Source organism: Meleagris gallopavo, chromosome 5, assembly GCF_000146605.3.
Source record: "Meleagris gallopavo isolate NT-WF06-2002-E0010 breed Aviagen turkey brand Nicholas breeding stock chromosome 5, Turkey_5.1, whole genome shotgun sequence".
Lineage (NCBI taxonomy): Eukaryota > Metazoa > Chordata > Aves > Galliformes > Phasianidae > Meleagris > Meleagris gallopavo.
The window spans coordinates 57,540,417-57,565,509 of NC_015015.2; the positions used below are offsets into that span (position 1 = coordinate 57,540,417).

Consider the following 25,093-nt stretch of genomic DNA (forward strand, 5'->3'; position numbering starts at 1 on the left):
CTCTTAGCAACTGACATCTCCAGCACACCTTTGAGGATGAGCGTTTCTGATGCTCTGAGAGCATGCCCATAGCAAGTTCACCTTCTGGGTCAGTGATGTGAGCAGGGAGATCACCTTTGTGAAATACCTGCTCTTGTCACAGAAATACCTCTAGCTTTATAGGGGCCCTCTGGGTCTGTGGGTTTTTTTTTAGCTTTACTTTTTTTTCCCCAAATCCGTAGCTGATGGGAAGTGCAGAAAGGACTTGCTTCCAGAAAAACAACTGAGATTTGCTTAACTGTTACAAAAGGCTTGCTTAGCAGCAAACTGCCTAGTCCTGCTGCTCTGGGCCAGCAGAGACATCTGTTCTCCATTTTCAGCAGGCAACTGCATGGCTCCTGGGCTGGCTACCCAGCTGAACAGGAGGGGAAAAAAAAAAAGCTCTGTTTGTGGGGACTGTTACTGGCAAGTTGGTATGATGTGCCTGCCTGAGGACAGGGGCCTGGATTTCCTGCTCTTACAAGAAGCAGAACTACTCCTGAGCACTCTGTGCTGGCTTCTTTACAGCAGAGCCCTCCACATCAGCTGTCCTTGGGCTTTGAGAGCAGCAGATAGTCCAGCGCTGAAAGCCTCGCAGCACTGGTTCAAGGATAAATCCCAGAGGTGCACTGTGAACTGGACTGGTATCACCTACTGACCCCGTCCATCCCTGTGAAGAAACAGTGAGTTATGTCATCAGCTGAGTTATGTCTTTATAACTATGCAAACACTGTAAACTGAGTGGTGTCTGCTCTCTTCCTAAAGTTATAGACTGCATGGTAGGGGCTAAGAAAAGCCTGAGGCTGGTACCATGCTGTCCTTCTGCTTTCTGTGGCAGCAGTCCAAGTATGAGTCTCAGGTTCCTGTTGCACTCTTAACCCCAAGACAGCTTGGTGTGTCTCATTCCCCAGGGTGTAGGGCAGTCCACGGAGCCTGTCTTGAGTGGGGCTGCCAGAGCCAGAATCTCCTTTCTGTTAACCAGTGGCTTCTCCCTGCACAGCTGATGAGTTGTTCTACCCAGGGTTATCAGCTGGAGTACAATAGTGAAGGCTTACTAGTTGCACTGCTGCTCAGAGACTGTGGTTATGGGCTGCTCTTCTGGGAGTCAGAGCAGCAGTACAAATATCTTAAATGGATTTCCATGCTGCACAAATCAGGGCTGAGCCAAAGTTGCTTCCCAGCTGGCTGTCCTTGATGCCTGTTCTCACAGCCCCAAAGCACCTGAATGTAGCCTATAGACAAACTGAGGATAAGGCATGATTCAGATTTCTCAGAATTGAGATGGCCATGCCCAGGTTTCCTCTAGCTCTGGGCTTAGCATGGATTATGCCACGTCTCCTGTACTGCAGACTGGTATAGGCCAGGAGCAGAGTAGAGGGCTTTGGATTGCCTGTAGCACTGTGCTTCCTTGCTGTGGAGGCTGGATGCTTCCCTCTGCTCAACTAATGTGTGTCTTCCCTGCTTTCAAGGGCTACTGCAGTTTGTCTACCCTCAGACAGGGAGAAGAGTCGAACATAAGAACTGGTTCTAGGAACAAGGGTTGTTGAAGCTGTCCAATAGCTTGTGGGTGGGGGGGAGGCTTTCAAATGCTTAAAAGTACTGTAATAGAACAGACAACCCTTAAATTCCAAAAACTGTTGGAAATCCTATTGGCAGGAGCCTGATTTCTGGGGCTTCGTAGTGCCATCATTACCTCAGTGGAAGGCGAGAGCTGAGGAATCCCATCACAGAGAAGCTGAGTAAGGGTGCCTTGTGAGAGATGCTGATCCTTCACTGTGGTTATGGGTTGGAAGCTGACAGGGAGGGCTCTGCAGAAGTGCTGTAACCAAACCTGTGCCTGTATAGCAGTCAGTCTGGTGGGGTCAGCACAAGTGTTCTGTCTGCTGGAGGACTCTCTACTTCTTAAGTTCTTTCACAATCTGTGTGGTCAAGACACAGGCTGAATGTGACCCTCAGCTCTGGCATCCTTCCTGGTGGGGTCTGTGCTTCTCACAGCTCCTGCCATGGCTGTGCTGAACTGGTGTGTGCCAAGTGAGCTCTGAGTAGCACTGCCCACATGCTGCTTATCCTGACCACGTGTGACCTCCTGTCCCCCTGCAGCTGTACTCTGATGCTCGTGTCTGATGTGTGACTTTGAGAGGGTTTGCAGCCTTTACCAGTCTGTTCTTCCTTGTACTCGGAGTCCTGCTCCTGTATGCATCACCAGGGGCCACCCTGCTGCCTGAAGGGACGTGGAAACTTCTGCTGAATGATGGGAGTGCTGTAGGGTGTCTGAGGGTGAGCTTGCAGTTCTCCTTCAGCCCCAACAGCTGGGGTTGCAGGCATGGGTTCAGTATCCTGCAGTCTGTGGAGTTCTTGTTTTGAAGCACCAGTCCTTGTGCAATGTGCAGCTTGAGTCTGCTAATCCCTGGTGTTGAGAAAGCTCACAACCCAGATTCTCTTCTGGACAGAGTGTGTGCTGCTTTGAAGAGTGAAATAGTCTGCAAATGACTGTCGGCTAATCTGCTCATCTGTCAGGTGTGCCACACAACTTGGCAAGCTGGGCCTTCCACCTCTGCAGGACTGCCTTCCATTTGAGGTGCTTCTCAGGTGTATTCAGCACACAAACATCTTCAGGATGGAGGAAAGCCACGTGTTTGTTAGAGCCTGCAGGTCCACAATCCAATACCACAGGTCTATTTTTGGTCAGCTGTTTGTCTTGCTGAAGCAGCCCTTTCTAACAGGGAGATGAGTTTGACTGAACCCCTGAAATATACAGCACAACACTGGTGAACTAAATGTGTTTTTGGATGTTCTTGGTGACTGCTGGGTGCAACTTCTTCCCCTTGAAGTCCTTAGGTGAGATGTTAAAGTCCCTTACAGGGCAATAAATGTTCTTGCCAGTTGGGCACCTACATTCAGGTTTGGCTCCTGCAGGAAAAGGAGCACTATTGTCTTTTGCAAGTGGGTACAAATGAGTCCTGTAAGTGATGCAATCCTTTAAGATGCCTACTGGATGCTGGCTCTCCTGTTATATATATCTTTATTAAGTTTAGAGGTGAACTGTAGGTCATGTCAAGTAACGCTCTGCAAATCTTTCCCCTAGGTTATATTCAAAGTGAAATGTGCAGCTGATTTCAACAAGTACAAGTAAGTGGCACTTCTCTAATGTTGCCTTCAAACAGCTTAAGATGAATGAATGCTGCAGCGTTAGGAATGGGAGCTTTGGACCCCAGAGGCTGAACAACAGAGCTAATGCACCGTGCTGCACTCTGACAGATGTGCCTTGGAGCAGCACTGGGAGCTCTGAGGGTACAGAGGAAGTTGAGAGATGCTGCTTGCCTCTGTACACATCAGCAGCAGCTCAGTACTGGTGGTGCAAGCAGCAGGCTAGATGAATTCTCAAGGTTCTTCTGAGCGGGCCCATCCACAACAAAGACCTGTGGGATAAACATTGAGCAAAAAGTGGGATGTGTTTGTGCAGCCCAGGTGCTTCCTGACCATTTCCAGGGAAACCATCTGTAGAACATGAAAGCTCCAGTGGCTTTCAATAAAGGAGTAGCAGTGATTGTGATGACTCAGAGTATTGACTGGAGTTAATGCAGAGCTACAGCAACACTTAAAATCTGTGAGATAAGAACCTGACTGTCAGAAGATGAGTCTTGTAACTCAGGCTGCTTATGCAGTTCCTGCTGTATGAAAGCAGCTCAAGCAGAAAGACTCTGCTCACTTGAGATATTCAAGAAGCTTCAGCAGTTGTGCTGACTGCCTGTCTTCCGAGTGGAGCAGTGGGGCCCTTTGCCCGGTGAGGCAGCAGGGTGGTGAGGAATGACCCCAGAACCGACTTGAACTCCATTTCTTCCCCCCTTCTTCTCCGCAGGGTTCTATTGTATCTGGGCTCCATACTTACCAGCCTCCTCTTCCTAGTTGTGAACTTGACGTGTGCAATGCTAATCCACAGTGAAGTCCCAGAGAACCAGCTGAGGCGGACAGTCCTTGCCCGTGCTCTAGTCAATGACAGCCTCTTCATCCTCTGTGCCATCTCGCTGGCTTGCTGCATGTGCAAACTGGGAAAGATGTCTTCAGCGAATGTCTACCTCGAGTCTAAGGTAGGTGAAAGCTTTGTCAACTGCAGTGGGACTGTGTAACCACGAGCTGGATTCCCAACAGGATCTGCGTGCTTCAAGCTGGCCTGATGGCAGCTCTTGGGCTCTTCCCTCCAGAAGGTGCATGTTCCTGCTGTAGGAAAGCTCTACCCTCGGTGCTTCAGGGAAACGTGTCTGCAGCTTTGCTGGCACTACAGGAGATGGAAGTGCTGCTTTTCCTTATCAGGTTTAGAGGTTTAATTTAGGATTTGACTGGAAGAGAGGGTTCTCTAAGAAGTAAGAGATGTGGTTCTTGCAGTGTATTAGCCACTGAGTACAGAAAAGTCTGCATAGTACTGGTAACTCTGACAGATGTGTAACACAATTCTCTGCAAAGGGGATTTCCTGTTAGCCCAGAGTTGGCTGCCTGGCTTAAGCAACTCGAGGATCTGAGAAGAGTTGGGTGCAGGGAAGCCAGCTGCCTGGCTCTGATACTCTTGAGCTACTGTCTTCTCGCAGTACAGCTCTTCTCCTCACATCTTCTGAATTCTGTATTTCCACATGATAGAAGACTCCAGGACTCCTTCAAACAAGTGTATCTGTGGGCTTTATGTGCTGCTGTGCCTGGCTCAGGCAAGAGGCCAGCCAGAGCATGGAGCTTGTGAAGGATTTTGAATGCTTCCGTCCCTTTGGGGATAAGATAAAGAGGGTGATGAGCCTTCTTGCTGCAGGCTTTGCTACAAAGACATCTTGGTCAAGACAACTGCCTTGTGTTGGCTGGAGGCATCTTGCTCCTTAGCAGGTCATCTGCAGGACCACTCAAGGGGCTTCAGTTCAATGCCCTGAATGCAGGACGTGTGGGCTGGAGGTGCCTGGGACTGGCTGCCTGCTAGGCTCTGGTAACAAGTGTCCCCAAGGGCTGCAGGCTGTAGCCCGGTGGATCTGAAGGAGCCATAACTGAGCTGACAACCTGCTCGCATCCCTGCCTTTGTGGGTCAGGTATCCAGCTCCAGCCAGCTCTGGACACTAGTTAATGTATCAGTCTCTCTGAGCAGTGATTTATGAACGTGGCAACTTCCTCTAGTTCCATGCCCGAGGCTGGCTGTGGGGCCTTGCTCTTATACAGTGTACTCTGGAGAAGCCTGCTTTATCTCTGAGAACTCAACCTGACTCACGGAGGTCTTTTACATTCAAATGCTGTCTCCATTTCCTACCTTGGAGACATATCTTGACTTTCAGGGTTGTGGAGGTGCTGCAAAAATAGGATAGGGATGTGCAGAAGCATTACCTGAGTGCCTGAAAAAGTTGCCCTGCCTCCTGAACTCTGGCTGTAAACCTGCTGACTCCCAAAGCAGTATAACAAGTCTGGAGAGGCCTGGTAAGACTGCTGTCTTTGCCACAACGTGGGAAGGTTTGAGCCTTCTGACATGTGAGGAGGAGGCTGCTGCCAGATCCTGTGCTGTATACCATGCTCCTTGCCTGCTGGAGCCTTGCTTCAGTAGCTTTTCTGCCCCCTTCTTCTCTCCTGAACACTGAGGGCTTTGCTAATGGTGCTAGAGCAGGCTGTGTTCTTGTGCTTTGGCGTAACAGGAATTAGTTTGTTAAAAGCACATTCATGCTAACTTTTTAAGACAGTGTCTTGCAAAGCTTTAAAACTGGGAAAACAGCTGGCGTAGCTGGTTTGGATGTGGAGAAGGTTGAAGAGATGAGCTGCCTGAGTGGATTGTCTCCCTGCAGGCAAAGGTGGACCAGCTGCATTTTGCTTGGATGTGTCTCTTTCTCTACAGATCAAGTAGCTTCCTTTCCTAAAGCTAGTCCTATTGGAAAGGTACCACGACCTCAGGGTGCTTCTCTCTTTCTGACACGCTGGAAGGTTACGGAGACTGCTCTTCTCCTTCAGCAGCATAGGACAGCTGGCAGAAGGCTGTGGCTCAACATCCAGCCACTCTCTGGTGTGCTGCTTTGTGCATGGTGGGCTTGGCTTCTCCCACTGTGGGACTGAGGCTCGGATGCTGGCTCTCCTACCTTCTCTCAGAGGCGTTCCCCAGATATCTGACTTCTTTTCCAGCCAAAGTTCAGTTTGTGGGGGTGCTGAACTGCTACAGAGTAAATAACCAGATTGACATCTCTGTAGTTTGTGCCTGATCAGGGTGTAAAGAAAAAAACAGCCATATTTTCTTAATGGCTGTGAGCCGGCCTTCTAGAAGCTGCCACAGAAAGGCAGCGGGTGGGAGGGCACCTCTGGGTCACTTGTTTCAGCAATCAGCTTCAAACATCTTTGATCTCTACCTATCAATAAAATCCTGAGAACAACACTCCTGTGCCTTGAGCCTTCCCTGCTCCCAGGCAGTGCTGGTTGCCTCACTCTGCTACTCCAGTGAACTCATCACGGGGGAAAGCTCTTAACCAGTTCTGAGTATTTTAGCAACAACGCACAAATGTTCTGGGTCATTCGTGTCTGTGCAGCCTCTCATGCACTTGAGGAGGAGAGGTAAAGTCCCAGCTCTATAGGAAGGTCTGTATTAAAAACTTTGTTCTTTCTGTTCCAGGGAACATCTGTCTGTCAAGCTATTCTTGTGGGATCTGTAGTTGCTCTTCTGTATTCCTCAAGGGCTTGCTATAACCTGGTAGCTGTGGCCATATCTCCAGACAGTGTTCCTGGTCCATTTAACTATGGCTGGGACAACCTTTCAGACAAGGTGAGTTTGTCCATTATTCCACCGAGTCCACAGCTTGTGGCAGGGGGTTGCATCCTCACAGGAGGGTAGAGCAAGAGGGTGCTGCATGGGGTGCTTGTTTCAGTCTCCAGACAAGCTGGATTTCTGCCTTCAGAAGCCCTGCTTCTTCTCACTAGTAGAACAGGCCCCAGTCTTCCCCAGTCTGTCTGCTTCTTCAGGAGGGATTCCCTGTTGGGTGCATCAGTTTCAGTCTGCTAACTCTTCTTTTGGGGAAGAGGAGGAACAAGTCAAGTAGAGCAGAAAAGCAGTGCTTAATAAGGCATGGCTGTGTGCAAGGGAGAATCATTGGAGTAGGGAGGGAGCTTAGCAGTACCCTGGTGGCACACTGAAGAGAGCTGCTAGCTCTCATTTGAAATGGTAATGAATTGAGTTAAGGATAACAACTGTTGGTTTAGAGGACTCCTGCCTTTGTAAGGATTTTGCTGCACTTGTAGTTCTCCTAAGCTGTGCACTGTGCCCAGCACTGGGAGCTGCATAGTCCTGCTGATGACTTACTGTAAACATCTCTATGCAGGTGCACGTGGAAGAGAGCAGTGAAGAATACGTGGTGTTTGGAGTGGTCCTCTTCCTCTGGGAGCTGGTGCCAACGACTTTTGTAGTGCTGTTCTTCCGAGCTCAGAGGCTGAGTCAAAACTTGGTAGGTCTGAGCAAGCAGCTGCAGCTGAAATAGCCCTGTGCAGGGAGGAGCCCGAGGTGCCTGGTGCACTGGATCAGACTTAAAGGCTGTCAGAAATCTCACGTTTGGCCTTACTCTCTTCTCTTCAACAGACTCCAGCAGGAATGGTCAATAGTCACAGCTACAGCTCCAGAGCCTACTTCTTTGACAATCCAAGGCGCTATGACAGCGATGATGACTTGTCACGGCTTGGGGCCAGAGAAGGAGGGTAAGTGTTGTATTAGAAAGTGAGAACTTGGGTACTGTCCTGCGTGGAAGCAACAGAGCTTCTTCTGACACAGGAGGCAGCTTGGGCAAGGTGGATGGTCACAAGGAGGCTTGTGACTGGCCTTAGTTTTACCCCTTCTGTAACTCAGAGCTGTTTCTCCTAGGAGTGATCTCCTCTGAGAGGTGGATATCAACAATGGGTGCTTGTAGGAATGTGCAGTGGTTGTGGACAGGAGACCTCATCCAGGCAGGCTGAACTTTAAGATCTTGCTTCAGCTGAGGAGAGGGGGCCCCTAAATTACTTCAGAGGAGCTCGTCTAGAAAGTGAGGTGCTGCAGTCTGGGAGCAGCTGGGACAGATCTGTAGGAAAGCCTGGGCTGGGGGAGAACAGTCTGGTGTCTGCAGCAAGACCACAAAGGGAAATCTGGCAACCCTGGTCTTGCTGCTCAGGGCTCTGAGGTCCAGGGGTTCTAGCGAGGAATGGAGAGACTGCATCTCTGCTCAACCGGTTTTGGAGGGCCTGCTGCTCCTCTCCTCACACCTCAGGGCCGAGTTCCTTGGAGACACCACCCCTCAGAAGCAGGTTGGGATACGCAGACTTGCACCGTGGGCAGTGCTGGGGCAGAAGTCTTCTCTGAGCTGCTTAGAGGATAAGCAATCAATTACTTGTCTGAGTCCCTGTTTGGTTTCTCCCTCTCTCCTCCCAGCTTGGCCACCCCTCAGTGCTCTGGCTGCTACGGGTCTCTGGCTGGGAACGACAGCTACACAGCGGGTCCCCCTCCCAGTGGAGCTGCTGCCGACAGTGCCCCGCTGCTCTCTGCTGCAGGCAGCTCGGAGCTGAGTAACCACCACAGCTCATACCCTGCAGCACAGAACTGAAGAGGCTGCGAGGTCCCTTTTCTCCCAGAAGTGGCATTCATGTATAGGATTGTAACCTGGTTTTCTTTCCCTCTTCCCTGAAGCATCTAACTCATCGACACAAACATTCCACTACCTGCTGCAGCCGTGAGCAGGACGGAGCCCGTGGCTGCAGGCGGTAAGCGAGAGAACTGTGACTTTAAGGTACCATGTAGCAAAGTGAAGCTGAACTCTCTGGAAGCTTTTTCTTGGTCTGGTCTTCAAGATGTTGGCAGCTAAATGCACCAGAGCTTCCTCACTAGAAAAGAAACATCAAATGCATATTTGCACTTTTATCTGCACACTTGGAAGGAATGAATCTTGCTCAGACTGTGTCTGGTCTGAGACTGTTCTAGTTACTCTTTTAATTGCACATCCATAGCTGGGAGAGGCACCGTCTTCCTGCAAAGATGTATTCCGTGAAGTACTCTGCATCCTGACTCACGTGGGAGTGTGAAGCTGGGCTAACAGTGTTATGGGCAGGGCCTCCTGCAGTGTGTTAACGTGCCATATTCGCACCCTGGGGGGCTGCTGCCTCTGGGCTGAGAGCGGGCCTTCCCTGACTGCTGGTCCTTCCACCTGGATGCCGAACCATCCTGCCTAGGGCCGTGGGCTTGGAGCTGAGCTCAAAGCATATCCGTAGCAAAGACCTGTAATGGTGAGATCGAGTGCTCCTGCTGGTGCTAAGCTCGAGGGTTGGTTACGTGCAGTGATCTTATGGCAGGGCGGAGGGCTGCCTTGGGCTGGAGTGAAGGGAGGGGGTGAGGCTCTGCAGGCTGCTTTCTTTTGGGAAAGCTTAGGGCTGGAGTAGGCTCTGCAAAAGTGTGCACAGGAACGTGCGTGGCCCAAGGGCGTGTAAAACTAGAGCTGCTTTTCCCAGTGTGGGGCCTCTCCTGTTGCCCCTCAGTACTGAGTTGCATTTAGTAGAGGACAAAACTTTAAGCTGACCAAATGTGAACCAGTGGAGTCACCGTGGAGGTGCAGGATGCCTCGTTGAGGTGGCAGCGCGTGCAGTGGTAAAGCTACAGAAATCTGGGTCCTGGGCTCTTTTCCTTCCTCTCCTGCCTCTCTCCTGAGCCCTGGTGCAGGCTGGGGACCCGGAGTCCTGCAGCAGCTGTGTTGGGGGCTTAGCAGTGCTCACAGGGTTTGAGAGTGCTGGGTCAGGTGAGATCGCTTTCCAGATGTCTCTCCCTCTCTTGAACTGGAACGGCCAGGTTTGACTTGGTTTGCAGCTCTGGGCTCTTGGAGATGAGACTATTTAAGACTGGATGTTACTCCCAGCGTGTCTCTGAGCCTTCTGTGGGATGAGCAAAGCAGCTTTGGACACGTGCTTGGGTGGAGGTGCTGGTCTTAGGCAAGCAGCTGCTCGACCTCTAGTGAAAACTTGAACTGGAACTGCTTTTAACCTACTTGAAGCTGCTCAAACACCCACCTGACACTGGGAGAGCTGCCTGGGTGGAGGCTGTGCAGCTGTGCGGAGCAGCACAGTGCAGCTTGGGTCTGCCTGAGGGACGTGGGGTGGCACTGGATGCTGAAGGCCCTGGGCAGCTCGTGTCCACGTGGCGGTGCGTGAGGAGCCCTGGGGCAGCCCTGGCCTCTCCTGCAGCCTTGCCCACTCGGAGGGCAGGCGCCCTGTCAGCCGCCTTGCTTGCGTTGAGCTAAAGTCACCTGTTGCACTGAGAACACCTTTCCCCTCGGCGTGCTCCCTGTGCTGGCGTGTGGGCCTCTGTGCTAACCTGCTTCACTCTTACTGGCCCAGAAAAAGAGCAAAGAGCAACCTCTGCTGCTGTTCCGAGAGGCTTTTGAGACCACAGCTTCTGGCACATCCCTCTCCTTTAGTACTTGAACCAGAGATCTTCACCTTGACTGCCACAGCTCCCCTGGCTGCTGTCCCCTGGTGTAAGAGACCTGCCTCCTCCCTCCGGGCTGCACAAAGAGGTTGCTCCATCTCAATCACTGCTTGGCTTACAGCAAAGCTAACGAAGGACCCAGCCCGTCCTGTCCTTCTTTCTTCTGCCACAAGTCACCAAAGACAAGAAGTGACACTAGCGGCCCCTGGTCTTGCTTAAATTCCAAAGCACTCGGAGCACTTTAAGTTTTTCTTTGGAGGGAAGGGAGTGTAGTGCAAAAAAAAAATAAATAATAATAAAAATAAAAAACGAAAGGGCTACAGGCTCATTGTTCATATTGCACTGAAGCACACAACCATACGATCTTCCTGGCACTGGGCTGGCAGTGAGTCTCGTTGCTGATGTACTCGTGAGTGACTGGCAAAGCGTTTTGGTTTTATTCACCTGTACGGATGGCCGTTAATTTCAGAACTCTGACTGCTCCTGCTGGGGTTGTCCCGTGTTTTACTGAAGTAATTTATAGCTGAGAAGTACAATGACTTTTTTAATGCATAGTTGCCTTCATTGAATTTTTTTTTTGTGTTCTTTAACAGTGTTTTGGCTTTGCAGTCTGGCAGCTGCTGGCTGCGACAGGAAGCTGTGGCCAATGAATGTACCTATTTCTTCTTCACTAAACTGTAACCAAGCACTACTATGTTGAAATAAAAACAAGTTTCTGTGCTCCATTGCCACAGGTCCTGCTGAGTTCTGCTCCTGGCAGCTCCAGCTGTTGTCCTGCAGCCTCCATTCTTGGTCTGCGCCTGCATGGCTGTGCTGGGAGCGCCTGGAGGTGGGGTGGAAGAGGGGCCTGCAGCCCCCCCACCTTACAGCTTGGGAGGATTTATCCACTGCTGTTTCTCCAGGCCTCGGCACAAGGGGCTCGAGCTGCATCCTCTGCCCTTCCCTGGTTTCTGCTCCTGTGCCTGCAGCTCCCAGGGCACGAGATGCTTCTGTGTGAGCTGTGCTTTGTCCTGTTCTCAGGCTCCGGTCCCAGCTGTGACCCACCCAGCATCTCCTTGGCACTGAGCTGTGGAGGAGGCAGAAACCTCATCTCGGCAACTCCGTGTTCCCATATTTCCTTACAGCACGGCTTTATCAGCTGTGGCCTTGAGCTCCCTGCAGATAGCAGCTGCTTCACCAGAGCGTGCGCTGTGTCTGCGTGGCAGTGTGCCACCACCACACCTGGATGTGAGCGAGCCCTTGGCGTTGAGCAGCCAGGTGCAGAGCTGTGGGAGGGGGCTGCCCAGGAGAGCAGAGCCGGGTGTGCCTGGCCCAGGAGGGGGGGGAGCTGCAGCCTCTGCTCTGTCCCAGCAGCTCTGTCCTACTTCCCCAGCTTCTTGTCCTTGGAGTGGCAGAATTCAGCTCTGCGTCGGCCACTGAGCAGCTCTGAGGAGCAGCAGCCCCCCAGCGGGGGCATCCATTCCCTTTTTAGCCTCACCCAGCTTCCAGGAAGATGAGCTGGTCCCAAACTGGGCGTAATGGTCTGAGGAGGGCTGGGAAAACCAAAAGGCCCCAATGCTGGTTGCAGGAGAGGCCCCAGCTCAGCTCCTGGCACAACCTGCTGCCGCAGGTGCCAAGGGGTCTCCCTGTCAGCTCCCCTTGCCCCGAGGCAGGTGGGTGCCTTCAGGCACTTGCTGGAAGCGGTGCAGCTTGCAGGGCTGCTGTAACAAAGCCCTATTTTCTCTCACGGCTCTGGTTCCTGGCAGCAGAGCTGGGAAGGGGGGCTGTGCCGGCCCAGCGTTTGCTTTACTTTATGCCCACGCTCTGCTTTCTTGTAAGAACAAAACCCAGAGTCACCGTTTTCAGGGTGTGCTTTTAGCTCAGCACCTGGCAGGAGCGGAGCCTGCACTGCTGCTCGCCTGTTTTCACACAAGATGGAGGCACGAGGTGGCCAAATGGTGAGCTGCAGGATTCCTTCAGCGCGCTGCTGCACGCTGCAAACCCCATCGCCTTCTGCAAGGAAGAAGGGGCCTTGCTCCCCCTGCAGCACTGGCCTGAAACGCCATCTGCTCACCCAGCAGCACGGGATGCAAAGCAGCAGGTCAGAAGAGTGCAGCAACACCCTGCTCTGTCCCAGAGTGATGGGGAATGGTTTGAAACAGAGCCAGGGGAGGTTGGGGTTGGATATGAGGAGGAAGTTTTTCACTTAAAGGGTGGTGAGGCACTGGAACAGGTTGCCCAAGGAGGCTGTGGATGCCCCATCCCTGCAGGCATTCAAGGCCAGGCTGGATGTGGCTCTGGGCAGCCTGGGCTGCTGGTTGGCGACCTGCACACAGCAGGGGGTTGGAACCAGGTCAGCACTGTGGGCCTTTGCACCCCAGGCCATTCTAGCATTCGTTCCTCCCAGCCCCTCTAAGGATGCTGTGAGGGCCAGCATGGAGTCAGGGACCAGATTGAGGAATTTTCCCCAACTTTATTCAGGCTTTGCCTTCAGCTTCTGAGCTTCTGAAGGTAAAGAGAGCAGTCTCACCCATTCAAACAATACAGCAGTATTTAGAGAAGTCATTCAGAAAGATCTGTATAAAATAAACTTTACGTACAGCCCTCACTTTTATACAAAACAACAGGTTTTTGGTTTTGTACAAAATATTTGGCACCAGCAGCTTCCAGACAGACAGTCAGCCAGGAGCCTGAGGCTCAGCAAGTGGCCTTCACCTGCAGCCCTCAGAGTGCAGTGGAACTGTGGTGGTTGCCTATTGCTGAAGAACCCAGGAGGTGAGCAGGAAAGCTTCAGTCTTTCTGTGCTGGATTCACCGCATGGTTCGTAGGATGGTCCTGAAGTTCTCCAGTTCTCTGACACTTGTTGAAATCCTGCGGGCAACAAAAGCATTACAGCCACGTCTGCATCACAGCCTCCTGAATAAAGCAAGAAAGGGAGCGCTATCGAGGAGAGCTTTGAGCAGCTCTGAGGGAGAGAATTTAGAAATCCAGCTAAATTAGGTTTTGGTTACAGCCAGGCTCTTCTGAAAGCAAATATACACGAGGTTCTGTTACTGAGAGACACAGAGGAACAGGATGTAACAGAGCTCAGCAGCCATCAGACAAACCCATTAACTGGAGGTCAAGGAACAGACCATAGCATTACCAGCCATGCAGATGGCTGCATCTCCTTGCAGTAGGAGTTTGTTTCTTCTGAAGGCCTCTTTCAATCATGCCCCTCATTTCCTTGCTCAATGCATTCTGGCCCCATAGTACCAGTAAAGATGCAGGACTGGGCTCTGAGGATAAGGCCTGGGACTTTCTCTCCCTTACAGAGAGGGTCTGCCTCTCCCTGCCAGGACTGCCTTCTGTTTTACAAAGATTCTGAGTAACCCAGATCACTTTCTAACAGAAAGCAGAGATGTGGACCTGCATAGCTCCCCTCCTTTTCTGCCAAAGTCCTCATCCTGCTCCCCCCAGGGACGGGGCTGATGGCTGCCCAATAAATGCCACTACTGCAGGGTGGAACTGGGAACAAACTGGTAGAACTGCAGTGCTTGAGGGAGAGCACAAAAATAGAACGGGTAAGAAGAGCAACTTCTGTTTGGGGACAGTGTGCTCCCTGGGCAGTCACAGCGTTTCTTAAAACACACTGAGTTCTTTGTATGTTAATCCAAGCACTTCCTTCAATTCCTTACAAAAATACAGCATATAAACAAGTTGCTTTAAATTGTTCCACCGCTGCACTTCCACATGGACATCACTGGGCATTTGAGGGCTTCTTTGTAAGAAAGTACCACCAGAAGTTAACAGCAATATTGCCAATGAAGATGGACTGATTAAGCTTAAGAGGGATGCAATGCAGCAGCATGCATAAGGTCTCATTCTTACCTTCCAAAAGCATTAAACAGAGCCACGATTTCTTGTCTTGTCAGCTGGAATCCATAGGAAGGGCCGCTTTCAGGAATCTTTTCTATCAGGTTTTCAGAAAAGAGGATCTTCAGTGCTGTGCCCAAGCCCTGTGTCTGTGTGTGAAAAGGAGATGGTTTAACACAAGAGGCATCCAGAGCCTGGCATATGAGCCGAACTTTGCTTCCCTTCCTTGTCTTTGCAAAGGTCTCTGTTGACATCAACTGAACAGGGCAAGACTCGGCCTTCACGTAACACAGCAAAGAGAAGGAAGCAGGACAGAGCCAGGACGTTCTGTTTATTTGGCATTATTTAGACAGCAGAGCTGCCCAGCAAAGGCTTCCTGCCCAGGTCTGACCACACACCAGACACAGCACAGATCTGGCTGAACCCCGGTCCCGCAGCACCTCTGCCTTGCTTTTCTCAGGCTCCGTGTCCCTCCCACTCTCAAGGTGCAGCTGCAGGAAGTTCACCCAGTTTTCAACTGCAAAGGCAACGGGCAGCTGCTGGCAGCCCCAGAGAGTGGGGATCCTCACACGGCTCCCTGCTCATTGGCACCGATCTGTACCTTGGAGCTGACAAATCTAAGAACTGCCCCCGTGCTGCACGGTCCCATCAAATGAGGTGCTCCCAGTCGTGCCCACAGTGCTGACAGAGCTCACCTGCAGCTTCCCCCACAGGCGACACTTGAAGCAGCCAACGCAGTCCATTATCTTAGAAATATTCTTGAAGTGTAGCCTGACCTCCTCCTAGGGGAAAAGAGATGTAAACTGATCACAGTTACACACTAACCAGGTCTTCTTCCATAATTCAAATCCAAGTGTGTTAATTCTGTTCAGGCTAAATTCCATGGGACCAAGATGGTGACATGGATCCTGGAGCAGATCCTCAGCAGCAGCCAGACTTGGGGGTCCTGGTGGACGAGAAGCTGGGCATGAGCCAGCAGTGTGCGCCTGCAGCCCAGAAGGCCAACTGTGTTCTGGGCTGCGTTAAAAAAGGGGTGGCCAGCAGGGAGAGGGAGGTGATTGTCCCCCTCTACTCTGCTCTTGTGAGGCCCCATCTGCAGTGCTGCATCCAGGCCTGGGGCCCCCAGCACAAGAAAGAGATGGAGCTCTTGGTCCAGAGAAGGGCACTGAGATGATCGGAGGGCTGGAGCAGCTCTGCTATGAGGAAAGGCTGAGGGAACTGGGCTTGTTTGGCTTGGAGAAGGGAAGGCTGTGGGGGGACCTCATTGTGGCCTTCAGTGCTTGAAGGGAGCGGATAAACAGGAGGGGGAACGGCTGTTTGTGAGGGTGGGTGGTGATAGGACAAGGGGAATGGTTTTAAAGTGAGACAGGGGAGGTTTAGGTTGGATATGAGGAGGAAGTTTTTCAGCCAGAGGGTGGTGAGGCACTGGAACAGGTTGCCCAAGGAGGCTGTGGATGCCCCATCCCTGCAGGCATTCAAGGCCAGGCTGGATGTGGCTCTGGGCAGCCTGGGCTGCTGGTTGGCGACCTGCACATAGCAGGGGGTTGGGACTGGATGAGCACTGTGCTCCTTTGCAACCCAGGCCATTCTGGGATTCTATGACAAAGGTACAGCCACAACATGCAGCTCCCCAAACCAGAATGAATTGGAAATATCCAATCTAGTTCCTTGAACCCATTGGGTCCCTTTCAGATGCAGTACTACACATCCAAAATACTCTGTGGGTACAAAGTATCCCAAAAGGAAGGGCTGGGCAATTACCTTTAGTTTAGCAGCTTCTTTTTTATTCCCTGCAAAGAAGGAGTTTTCATCAAAATGCAGTGGAAAAGACCTGAAATAGAACAAAAAGTTTTATCTCCCTGCAGTTTGTTTGTGTAGCTTAACTCAGGTTCACAGGAGTACTTGGTTAGGTATGAGAACAGAGCTGATAGGTCTAAAATACATCTGGAGACTTTCTGTGTCTGACTGCAAGCTGCTTGCTTCTCAGATCTCTTGGAGGCTTTCAATTTTAGCTTGCATTTCACCTTGGAGACATTCTCAGCAATTGCTGTGTGGTTTCTAAGCAATTGTAGTCTGTTTTCTGACAGACGTAAGCAGTGAAGGCATGGCAGCGTGAGGAGAGAAATTCAAACACCCATCGTGTTAGAGACACCCATTTCCATCTGGTTCTGGTTCCTCCCGCTCCTCATACTCTGAGTGCTGCCCATCAGCCCAAGCCTCCATTATGTGCATGGTTGGGATTTTTTCTAGCAAAAAACATGACAGCAGGACTGGCATTTCACAGATGACTCAACCAGGTAGCCAATTTCAGGACTGATGTGTAGGAGGTTATTAAATTCAACTCTGCTAAATCAAAAGCCAGCCTCGGCTATTAAACAGCGGGTTTAATTACCCTGTTTTGCAATTTGAATGCAGATACCAACGAACTCCCACCAATGCTACCAAATCATGCCATCCCACTGCAAGAAGGAACCCAGAACCTGCCTTTCTAGGAGCTTTAAGCGAAAGGTTAAGCACGCTCAGAGATGCCAGGGTTGAAAGAGCCATTCTCCCCAGGTACCGAACGTAATTACTTGGCCAGATGGAGAACTTCCAGCAATAGGTTCTTGATTTCTGCATCGTGGCTTTGATTCCCTGTGTACAGCTGGAAACCTGGGCGCTCAAAGAAGGGCAGCACTTTGGATAGAGCCCGCAGCTCAATCAGGTAGAGAAAATACAGGTTCTTCAGTCTTCTGGGGCCTTCCCCTCTGGTGACAACCTCATCAAACCTCTGCTGGAACTCTGTAACATTGGGGCCCCATTTCTTCTCTGACCACGTATCTGAGAGCACAAAAACCAAGGCATGAGGTGGGGAGATACAGTTCTAGTTCACTCCCTCCCAGTGTCCCAAGCTAAATGGTGAAATGCATCTCTAACCAAAGGAATCCAAGCTTTTAGAAGCCATAGCCCTTCCATCAACCCCAACTGTTCCAAGCTGTCTCCAAGGTCTACGTTGTTCATGCAGTGTGGGGCACGGGCTCAGACTTCCTGAAGGATATAGCTATGTAGTTTAGAGTGATATCTGTACACCAAGCCTACCTACCAGATTTATTCCATTACAGCACAGACCTTGGCCACAGGGGATACCCAAATCGTGCTCTCACATCACCCTACATTTCCAACCCCAGGGTTGAAATTGAGATTTGTCAGATAGCTGCTTGTGGACAAGGGGTGCAAAGAAAGTGGGAATGGCACGTGGAGACAGCTCAAGGGACTTGGAGGAGCCCAGCCAAGCATTCCTCAGTCTGGATGAAATTACTGCTAAACTGACTGCCTTAAAAACAGGCTAGGGAGACATGCAATTAGAAACACGCTCCAAAGTAACCATGGAGGAAGAATAAAAGGCATACGTGCTGGAAGCCTCAGCACAGAGCAGAGCCCAGCCATTTGCAGACCCAAAGGCATGCTACAAGTGCATTCCTGATTTTGTTACACAACCTGTGTGCCGAGGGAGAGAGAATAAGAGCATAGAAGCGGGCCTGAGCCCTGCTGGCATGGGCTGCACTAGCATTTAGCTGAGCCACGGATGTGAAGGCTGTGCCAATTAAGAGCTGATGCAGGAGAGCTCAGGCAGGTGGCAGTTACCTTGTAAGAGGTACCTGGCGCTCAGGTGAATGTTGATGCTTGCATGGAGTCCAGAAATGAGCCTGTAGAAAGCTCGTTTCTCTATGCAGACACCTGGAGAAAAAAAAAAAGGAAAAAAAAACCAAGCAAGCATTTTAAGATATTGAAAGCATATATTGAATTTTCCTCTCCTGACTGTCAGACAGATCTCACCCAAACCCAGAGCAGCAAGCGGCTCCCACCCACTCCACAGCCATTCTGCATTCATCCCAAAAAGAGATGCCAGGTTTACAGAGGATTACCTTTCAACCACTTGTAAAACGTCTGCCCTGCAAACAGAAGGAAAAAGAGCAGTCAGTCTGAAGTGCCTCCAAGGAGCAGGAAGGCTCTAACACACCATGGCATTTTTATTTTTGTTTGTATTTTGAAATGCATTTCAGGGGACGACAGGATGATGCACCAACATGACAGGGCTGGATCCTGGAACTGGATCACTGGAACAGGTTGCCCAAGGAGGCTGTGGATGCCCCATCCCTGCAGGCATTCAAGGCCAGGCTGGATGTGGCTCTGGGCAGCCTGGGCTGCTGGTTGGCCACCTGCACACAGCAGGGGGTTGGAACTGGGTGAGCATTTTGTGCTCCTTTGCAACCCAGGCCATCCTAGGATTTTATGACCCCCCTCCCCTTCTCGCTGCTCCCATGGCCAAAAACCTGACACCACCCTTGAGACCACATCTAGAGCAACTCTGCTCACTCCAGTTTGCAGAAGCAGGGATAGAGGTGGTAGAAGAGAGCAAAAAGGGTTTTCCTCCCCACTCTTCTGCCTGTCTGATGTCTCTATAAGGCAGTGGTGGCAGCAGACAGATATAACACATGGCTCCCTCCCACCCTTGGAAGAGCTGGTGGGGGGCAAAACCACTGCGTGATGCTGTGACCAACAGGGAAACAAAGGCCACAGATTGCTTTCTTTACTGCTAAGTGTGGGGAGAGGGTATTTTTATTAGAAAGAAATAAAACAAATGTGTACAATCACACAAGGCAGTGTTTCACACTGACCCCTGCTACCACCTGCTTGAAAATAATCTGGAGAACAGAAAAGGATTTGGAAATAGTTTGGAGACAAGAAGGATGTCCCATCGACAGGCCCAGTACCACAGAGCACAAACAGCTCCGGGGCTCAGCCCTTCCAGCAGGGAGCTGCGTGCCTCACTGCAGCTCTGCACCAACTCTGTCTTCCAAAGCACAGCCTGAGAGCTGCTTCCTCAGCAGTAACCAGAACTGAAAAAAGCTCATGCCATGAATCCTGAAGACTCCCAGTATTTGTGTTTTTAACAAGAGGACCTGTTTCTGGTATGGGTAAAAACAGAGTGCCACTCACCTCCATCGTCTGCTGATGAGAGGAAGGCACGAGTGGTGGGGAGAGAAAAAAAACAAAGGAGATAATTACACACAACCAAAGCTAAACTGCAAAGCACAAACATTAAGATTGCTCTGCTAACCTGCTCTGACAAAAAGCCTTCCCAAGGAGGTTCATACATCTTCCTAACACAAAACATGATCTCAGTAACTGCAGCAGTGGGGTACCTGGTGAGCAATGCTCCCCATAACCTGACCTGACAGGAGGGATCTGTGTTTGTACAGGAAGTTAAAGCAGAGACTGGAAAATAGGAAATGCAACTGCCTCCTGTATGACCTCTGACAAGATACTCAGAAATACTCTCTGCTTCCTGCAACTCACCAGCCATTTGCATCAACACAGGCAGCAGGCCTGACCCTGTCCTCACGTCCTGCTTCTTTCTCGCAGACAGAACTGCACTCCTTCCATGGTGACTCTGATATTTCATTCATACCTTGCCCCAAACAACAGCACTCCTCATGAGAAACACTGGGATTTTAAAGGGCACTGTATACTTAGTTCACTATTGCTGTGCTTGAAGTGTCACTCCTCCATGCAAAGCTCAAAGGAGTGGGAAAACCACCTGCACAGGTTAGGGAAAGTCCAGAGATCACCTCAGAGGACACTGCTGGAGTTCAGGCCATCAACATACTGATGATATTCTAATGTCTGAGCACGATGGGGCATCAGGAAACACAGGCTCTCTTAGCAGCCTTGAGCCTGCAGCTGTCTGTATGCTCCTGAGACCCCTCCCAGCTTTCATTTACACCATTAAGTCTTTCCTCTAAGGCAGAGTTTCTCCTATTAAATGGTTTCCCCCGAGGATCCCAGCCAGGGTCTTATTTCAGTCCCTCCCAGATGGTTTGGCATTGCTGAGCACAGAAAGCACTGACTCAGGGTTCAGCTCTGTCCCCAGCCTCTCCAAGACCCTGAGAATCAGACCTCCCTTCTCCACGATGGATGCTGGACAGTCTTCCTGATACTATTCCATTGGCTGTAACCATTCTAGACTTGATCCAGAGCTCTACCACAGCTCTCGTTCAGCAAAAGTAGCTCACACAGCATTTGCTGCTGTTGTAGCTCAGAGCAGTACACTACTAAACCACTTAGCAAGATGAATACATGACTCACCTCTACCAGATGCCAAAGGTCTTTTCACATTCTGAGGCCTAGGAGGAAAAAAATAGATCATTTAGATAAGTAAATACATGACTGTCTCCTTATTGTGCAGAAACAACAGCAGAAGAAATTAATTTCTGCAGCCAAATAACCTAGGAAGATCTAAGAGGCCCTCCTACTCCAACAGAAAAAGTGTAAGGAGAGATTAAGTTTTCTCTTGTTTGTTTTTTACAAAGAAGGAAGAAAAAAACAAAAAAAAAACAGCTAGGGGAAAATCCAGTGCCTAGAGGAGTGCTCGTGGACATCATCTCATGGCCCTGGTGCAACATGATGCTGCATGAGAGGAAATCACTGGAAAGGTAACAGCACACAAGACTACAGATCAGCATCCACCAACACAGCCCCAGGAGCAGACCTCAGCAGAGATCCAACTGGCAAAGACTGGGGAGGAAGCCCACCTCACTGCTATGACACCCAGGGAGAACAGGGCCGCGTGATGAGGACCACATCACACCAGAGATGCACACCCTGCAGGCTGCTGGATCCCCACTCTGCAGAGCTGTGGCACAAGGAATGGCCTGGGCAGCCATATGGCTCATCCCCTGCTCCCACAGCCCACACCACGCAGCACTGCAGCAAAGACTGGAAGATGGGGGTTAACGGAGCAGTTGGAGCACGTGCAGCCCCTCTGCAGAAGTCAGGGCTCACAGTGACTCAAGGTTTGTGGCACCTGTGTCCCAGAGCACCTACTTGAAGCAGTTTTCTTCATAAATACTGTTCCATATCTTCCAGGCATCTGGTCCTTTGTAGCCAGTATAGCGCTCAGGGTTCAGCAGTAAGTCCACATACTCTGCGTCGGGAGAAAGGATGTCTGCGGAGCAGAACGCTGGGTCAGTGACAACAGCTTCTAAAGGAGAATGACATCTTCCAAAGCCAGTCCAGCCACCCCTCTGCATACTGAACAGCCCTCCAAAAAGGCAGGTGCACAGCACTTGCTGCACCCTGACCCACTGCAGCAGCTCTCTGGCACTCTGAGCTATCACACGCGAGGCCACAGATGGCAAAGTCAACTCTGAGCATACTCACTAACTTGCTAAGCACTGCAAGACCCTGAACTGCAATGAAGCTTTTGATTATTTTCAAAAGGGTGGGGGGATGAGGAGGGAGAAGAAATGACATATATGCTTCAGGCTTGCTGGAATACTACACATTAGCCTCAAAGCTCTGCAGAGAACTTGAACTGCTTAGATTTGGTCAGATCAAACAGGTCATTATACCATCAGCTTCACAGAAGCTGTCTGAAGAGTCATCGTGCCATGTCCACTGGAGCACTGCCTGCTGGGTTTCCTTGCTGCAAAGAAAGGACAAAGAGCATCAGACAGAGCACTGATGCTGAGGCTCCTTCAAGACGAGTATGGGCTGTGGGAAGAAGTCATACCTCAGTGACTCATCCACAGCCCCAAGTCTGTTGGCTTCTTCACATTCTTCAGCACGGCTGTTGGCTTCCTCTGAATACTGCATTGAGAAGCAAAGATCAAAACACGGGCATGCTGAGGTTATAATCTGGCCTTTGCTGCGCATACAACTTAAGCATCAGAAACACTTCTATTCTAACAGTTGGTATTTCCACCAGATGTCTGCAAATATTCAGGGCCTGGCGCAGCCGTGGGGATTGCTGCAGGGACTCACAGCAGGCTCTGACACACTGTGCTTTACCTGGACTCAGGGAAGCCTCCAAGAAGGTATTTATCACTTACAGCGACTCAAAGTCCTGCAAGCAGCGTCATTTTGGGCACGCAGACAAACCTACCTTGTAACTTGCAGATCTGATTCCATCAGGGACTTCGTCCTGAAAGACAAAATTGGGCATGTACTACATGTGAAGCTGACAAAGCCTTTCAGTCTAATGTTTGAAAAAGATTAGGAAGGTTACAGCAGCTCCCAGGGCTTAAAAGGAATCAAATCCCCCAGCTTAGCTTACACCATCTCTAATTACTGGCTCCTCCACAGACAAAAGTTAAGCAATATTCCCGGTGTTCTATTTTGATTTTTCGCAAGACTCTCATTCTCAATAGGTCAGCAGCCTTCCACGGTGCTCCACCAGGCTGTGCTCTGCTCACCGAGCACAAGGTAGAAGATGCCAACCCAGACTTGAGAGCAGCTGCTGGCTGCCATCCCACCTCCGGGTGATGCTGGCAGAAGCCCAACTGCCTTGTTTCAGCCATTGCAGCTCCCAGCCCTGATACACGTCATCCTGAAGTCTCCCACAGCAGCTGTATGGAATCGCCACCAAAGGAGTTGTTGGAAGGGTAGGGAAGTCCCCGGGAGAGGGGAATGAGGTAAATGTAATATGCAGATCAGAATTTATATAAGGAGTGATGTTCTCTCACACACCCACTGCACTCTGTTGTTGCACAGTGCCATAACACCTCAGACATTTTTCAGCCAAGCCAACAGCTGCATTACTTCAGGTTTCACAGAGCTCCCAGGTGAGAGGGACAGACATCTCCATGGCATTATACTTTAAGCTGTACATGAAAATAAGCTGCAGTTGTTTGGTAAATGCATGCAATTAGGGTCTCCTACTGCCCTTGCACTGTTCCACCAGCACAGCATATCTCAGTGCAGCATCAGCACTCAGAGTGCTCTGGAGATCCCAGAAGGAACATGTAAGACAGCCTGCAGTTGGCTGCCACCCCACAGAACCAGGCTGAGAGCATTTTCACCATGTCTACCAACCCAGCAACCAAGTCCTAATTCCCTCTCTCTTTTCCCCTTCTTTTCAGACAGACACCTGCAGTCACCATGTTTTCTTCCAGCTGAGTGTCCAGGATGCAAGGGCAAAGGTATCTGCTTTTGTGCTGGGAAACACAGGACTCTGAAAGAGCTATTTTATGTATGGAGACTGCTGGAAAGGGGTTGGCTGAATTCAGACAAAACAGCAAATTGCTGTGTAGCTCATAGCCTAACAGGGTGAACGTGCTGCCAATTAACACAGTACACAGCAACAGGGGATTTCCCCTAAAATCATTCTACTAATGCATCAAATAAAAGAGGGGCCAGGACAAGAGTTTCCATTGGTGGAGGGCTGGTCAGAATTTACCATTCAAGCTTTTCTTTAGGGATCCCAGCAGTACTGTACCTAAGGAAGCCTCCTTTGCAGCCACAGCAGAACTGTGGCTCAGCAGCCAGCACAGTAAGATATTTACCTGCTTTTTACTCTCAGGCTGCAAAGGCCAAATAGAGAAAATAGAGAAGTGAATGGTTCTCTACTCACAGATGGGCAGGGTTTTACAGCACAGTCTCTTATTCCGCAGTGACTGTTGTCATTCCAGAAAGGACACGGTTTCTTTAGGTTTACCTAAAAATAACACATTATCCTGTTACACGTTTCTTCCATGCAGCCAAGCCAACCTTCCACATCACAGCCTGCCAGCACGCACGGCTATCTCACTGAAAGGCTTCTGCTAACAAAACCAAGTGCAGAGCTGAGTACTGCAGTGCAAGTGCAAGCAGAAGGTGTCCTTCACTTCAGACAAAGGCCTGATTTCAGTCTGCCGTGCTCATTCATGTGTCTCTCATACAGGACGTGTGTACTCATGCAGTACAGCCAAGACTATCTGTGCTATGTGTATGTTTCGTACTCACACCTTGATGCACTTTGAGCACTGGTTGGGTATTTTGTACCCCTTATGAGCCAGCAGGTCTGCTGGTGATTTTACATAGAGTTGTTCTAATCTGCAGTGCAGCAAAATTCATAGAATCCTAGAATGGCCTGGGTTGCAAAGGCCAACAGTGCTGACCCAGTTCCAACCCCCTGCTGTGTGCAGGTCGCCAACCAGCAGCCCAGGCTGCCCAGAGCCACATCCAGCCTGGCCTTGGATGCCTGCAGGGATGGGGCATCCACAGCCTCCTTGGGCAACCTGTTCCAGTGCCTCACCACCCTCTGGCTGAAAAACTTCCTCCTCAGATCCAACCCAAACCTCCCCTGTCTCACTTTAAAACCATTCCCCTTGTCCTATCACCACCCACCCTCACAAACAGCCGTTCCCCCTCCTGTTTATCCGCTCCCTTCAAGCACTGAAGGCCACAATCAGGTCTCCCCGCAGCCTTCTCTTCTCCAAGCTAAACAAGCCCAGTTCCCTCAACCTTTCTTCATAGGAAAAGAAGTTGAGAACATCTTAAACCCTTCTTATGGAAGAACATAGATTTTTTTTTGTCTGTTGAAACAATCAGGAAGCAGTCATTGTTCAGCACATGACCTTGGCAGGTAAGATTCTGGCCACAACCCAAGCACACCCAAACAAACCCTCAGTTAGTCACACAGATGCAGTCTCATTGAATGGGAGCAGACATCATTTAAGAGCGATGGCCTGGCATAACTGCAATCACTTCATCTGGCTGACAGCTAAACCCCAGGCTTTCCTCGTTGACAGCAGGACATCAAGAGCATCCTCATTATGCAATCTGGACTCCCCTTCATCAGCTCTTTTGAACCCTAATTCAACAAACTGTTCTACTGCCTCAGCTCCTCAGAGGAAACAAAACATAAGAAAACATGTGTAACAGAGAGGCTGAGGATGCCCCACTTCTGAAGGCATCCAAGGCCACACTGGATGGGATCCTGGACAGCCTGGCTGAAATGGGGGGCATCTGATTTTAAGAGATCAGCAATAACTTCCATGGAGAAGA

The 25,093-nt window shown here is 50.5% G+C and overlaps 2 protein-coding genes across 3 annotated transcripts in view; one reads left to right on the forward strand and one right to left on the reverse strand.

Moving 5' to 3' along the window:
- Positions 1-653: 653 nt before the first annotated feature.
- On the forward strand, positions 654-11,175 carry GPR137C (G protein-coupled receptor 137C; the record flags this gene model as incomplete). Its single annotated transcript, XM_031553801.1, has 7 exons — positions 654-701; positions 3,104-3,147; positions 3,878-4,106; positions 6,632-6,781; positions 7,335-7,457; positions 7,589-7,704; positions 8,411-11,175. Coding segments are annotated over 7 exons (882 nt in total), but the record flags the coding sequence as incomplete, so codon positions are not given.
- Positions 11,176-12,882: 1,707 nt separating this feature from the next.
- The window catches only part of ERO1A (endoplasmic reticulum oxidoreductase 1 alpha), a 17,122-nt gene continuing 4,911 nt past the window's right edge, over positions 12,883-25,093 (reverse strand). Inside the window, exons 3-16 of one of the 2 annotated variants that reach the window (XM_010712160.3) lie at positions 23,679-23,762; positions 22,212-22,250; positions 21,840-21,916; positions 21,679-21,752; positions 21,152-21,272; positions 20,414-20,451; positions 19,265-19,273; positions 18,190-18,216; positions 17,909-18,001; positions 16,858-17,104; positions 16,046-16,115; positions 14,980-15,066; positions 14,300-14,433; positions 12,883-13,300 (exon numbers count right to left, since the gene is read on the reverse strand). In XM_010712160.3, coding sequence (XP_010710462.2) covers positions 13,240-13,300; positions 14,300-14,433; positions 14,980-15,066; positions 16,046-16,115; positions 16,858-17,104; positions 17,909-18,001; positions 18,190-18,216; positions 19,265-19,273; positions 20,414-20,451; positions 21,152-21,272; positions 21,679-21,752; positions 21,840-21,916; positions 22,212-22,250; positions 23,679-23,762 — 1,161 coding nt within the window. In that variant the 3' untranslated portion in view covers positions 12,883-13,239. Of the gene's footprint in view, positions 13,301-14,299; positions 14,434-14,979; positions 15,067-16,045; positions 16,116-16,857; positions 17,105-17,908; positions 18,002-18,189; positions 18,217-19,264; positions 19,277-20,413; positions 20,452-21,151; positions 21,273-21,678; positions 21,753-21,839; positions 21,917-22,211; positions 22,251-23,678; positions 23,763-25,093 lie in introns of both variants that reach the window. The other variant, XM_010712159.3, reaches the window with a different exon arrangement.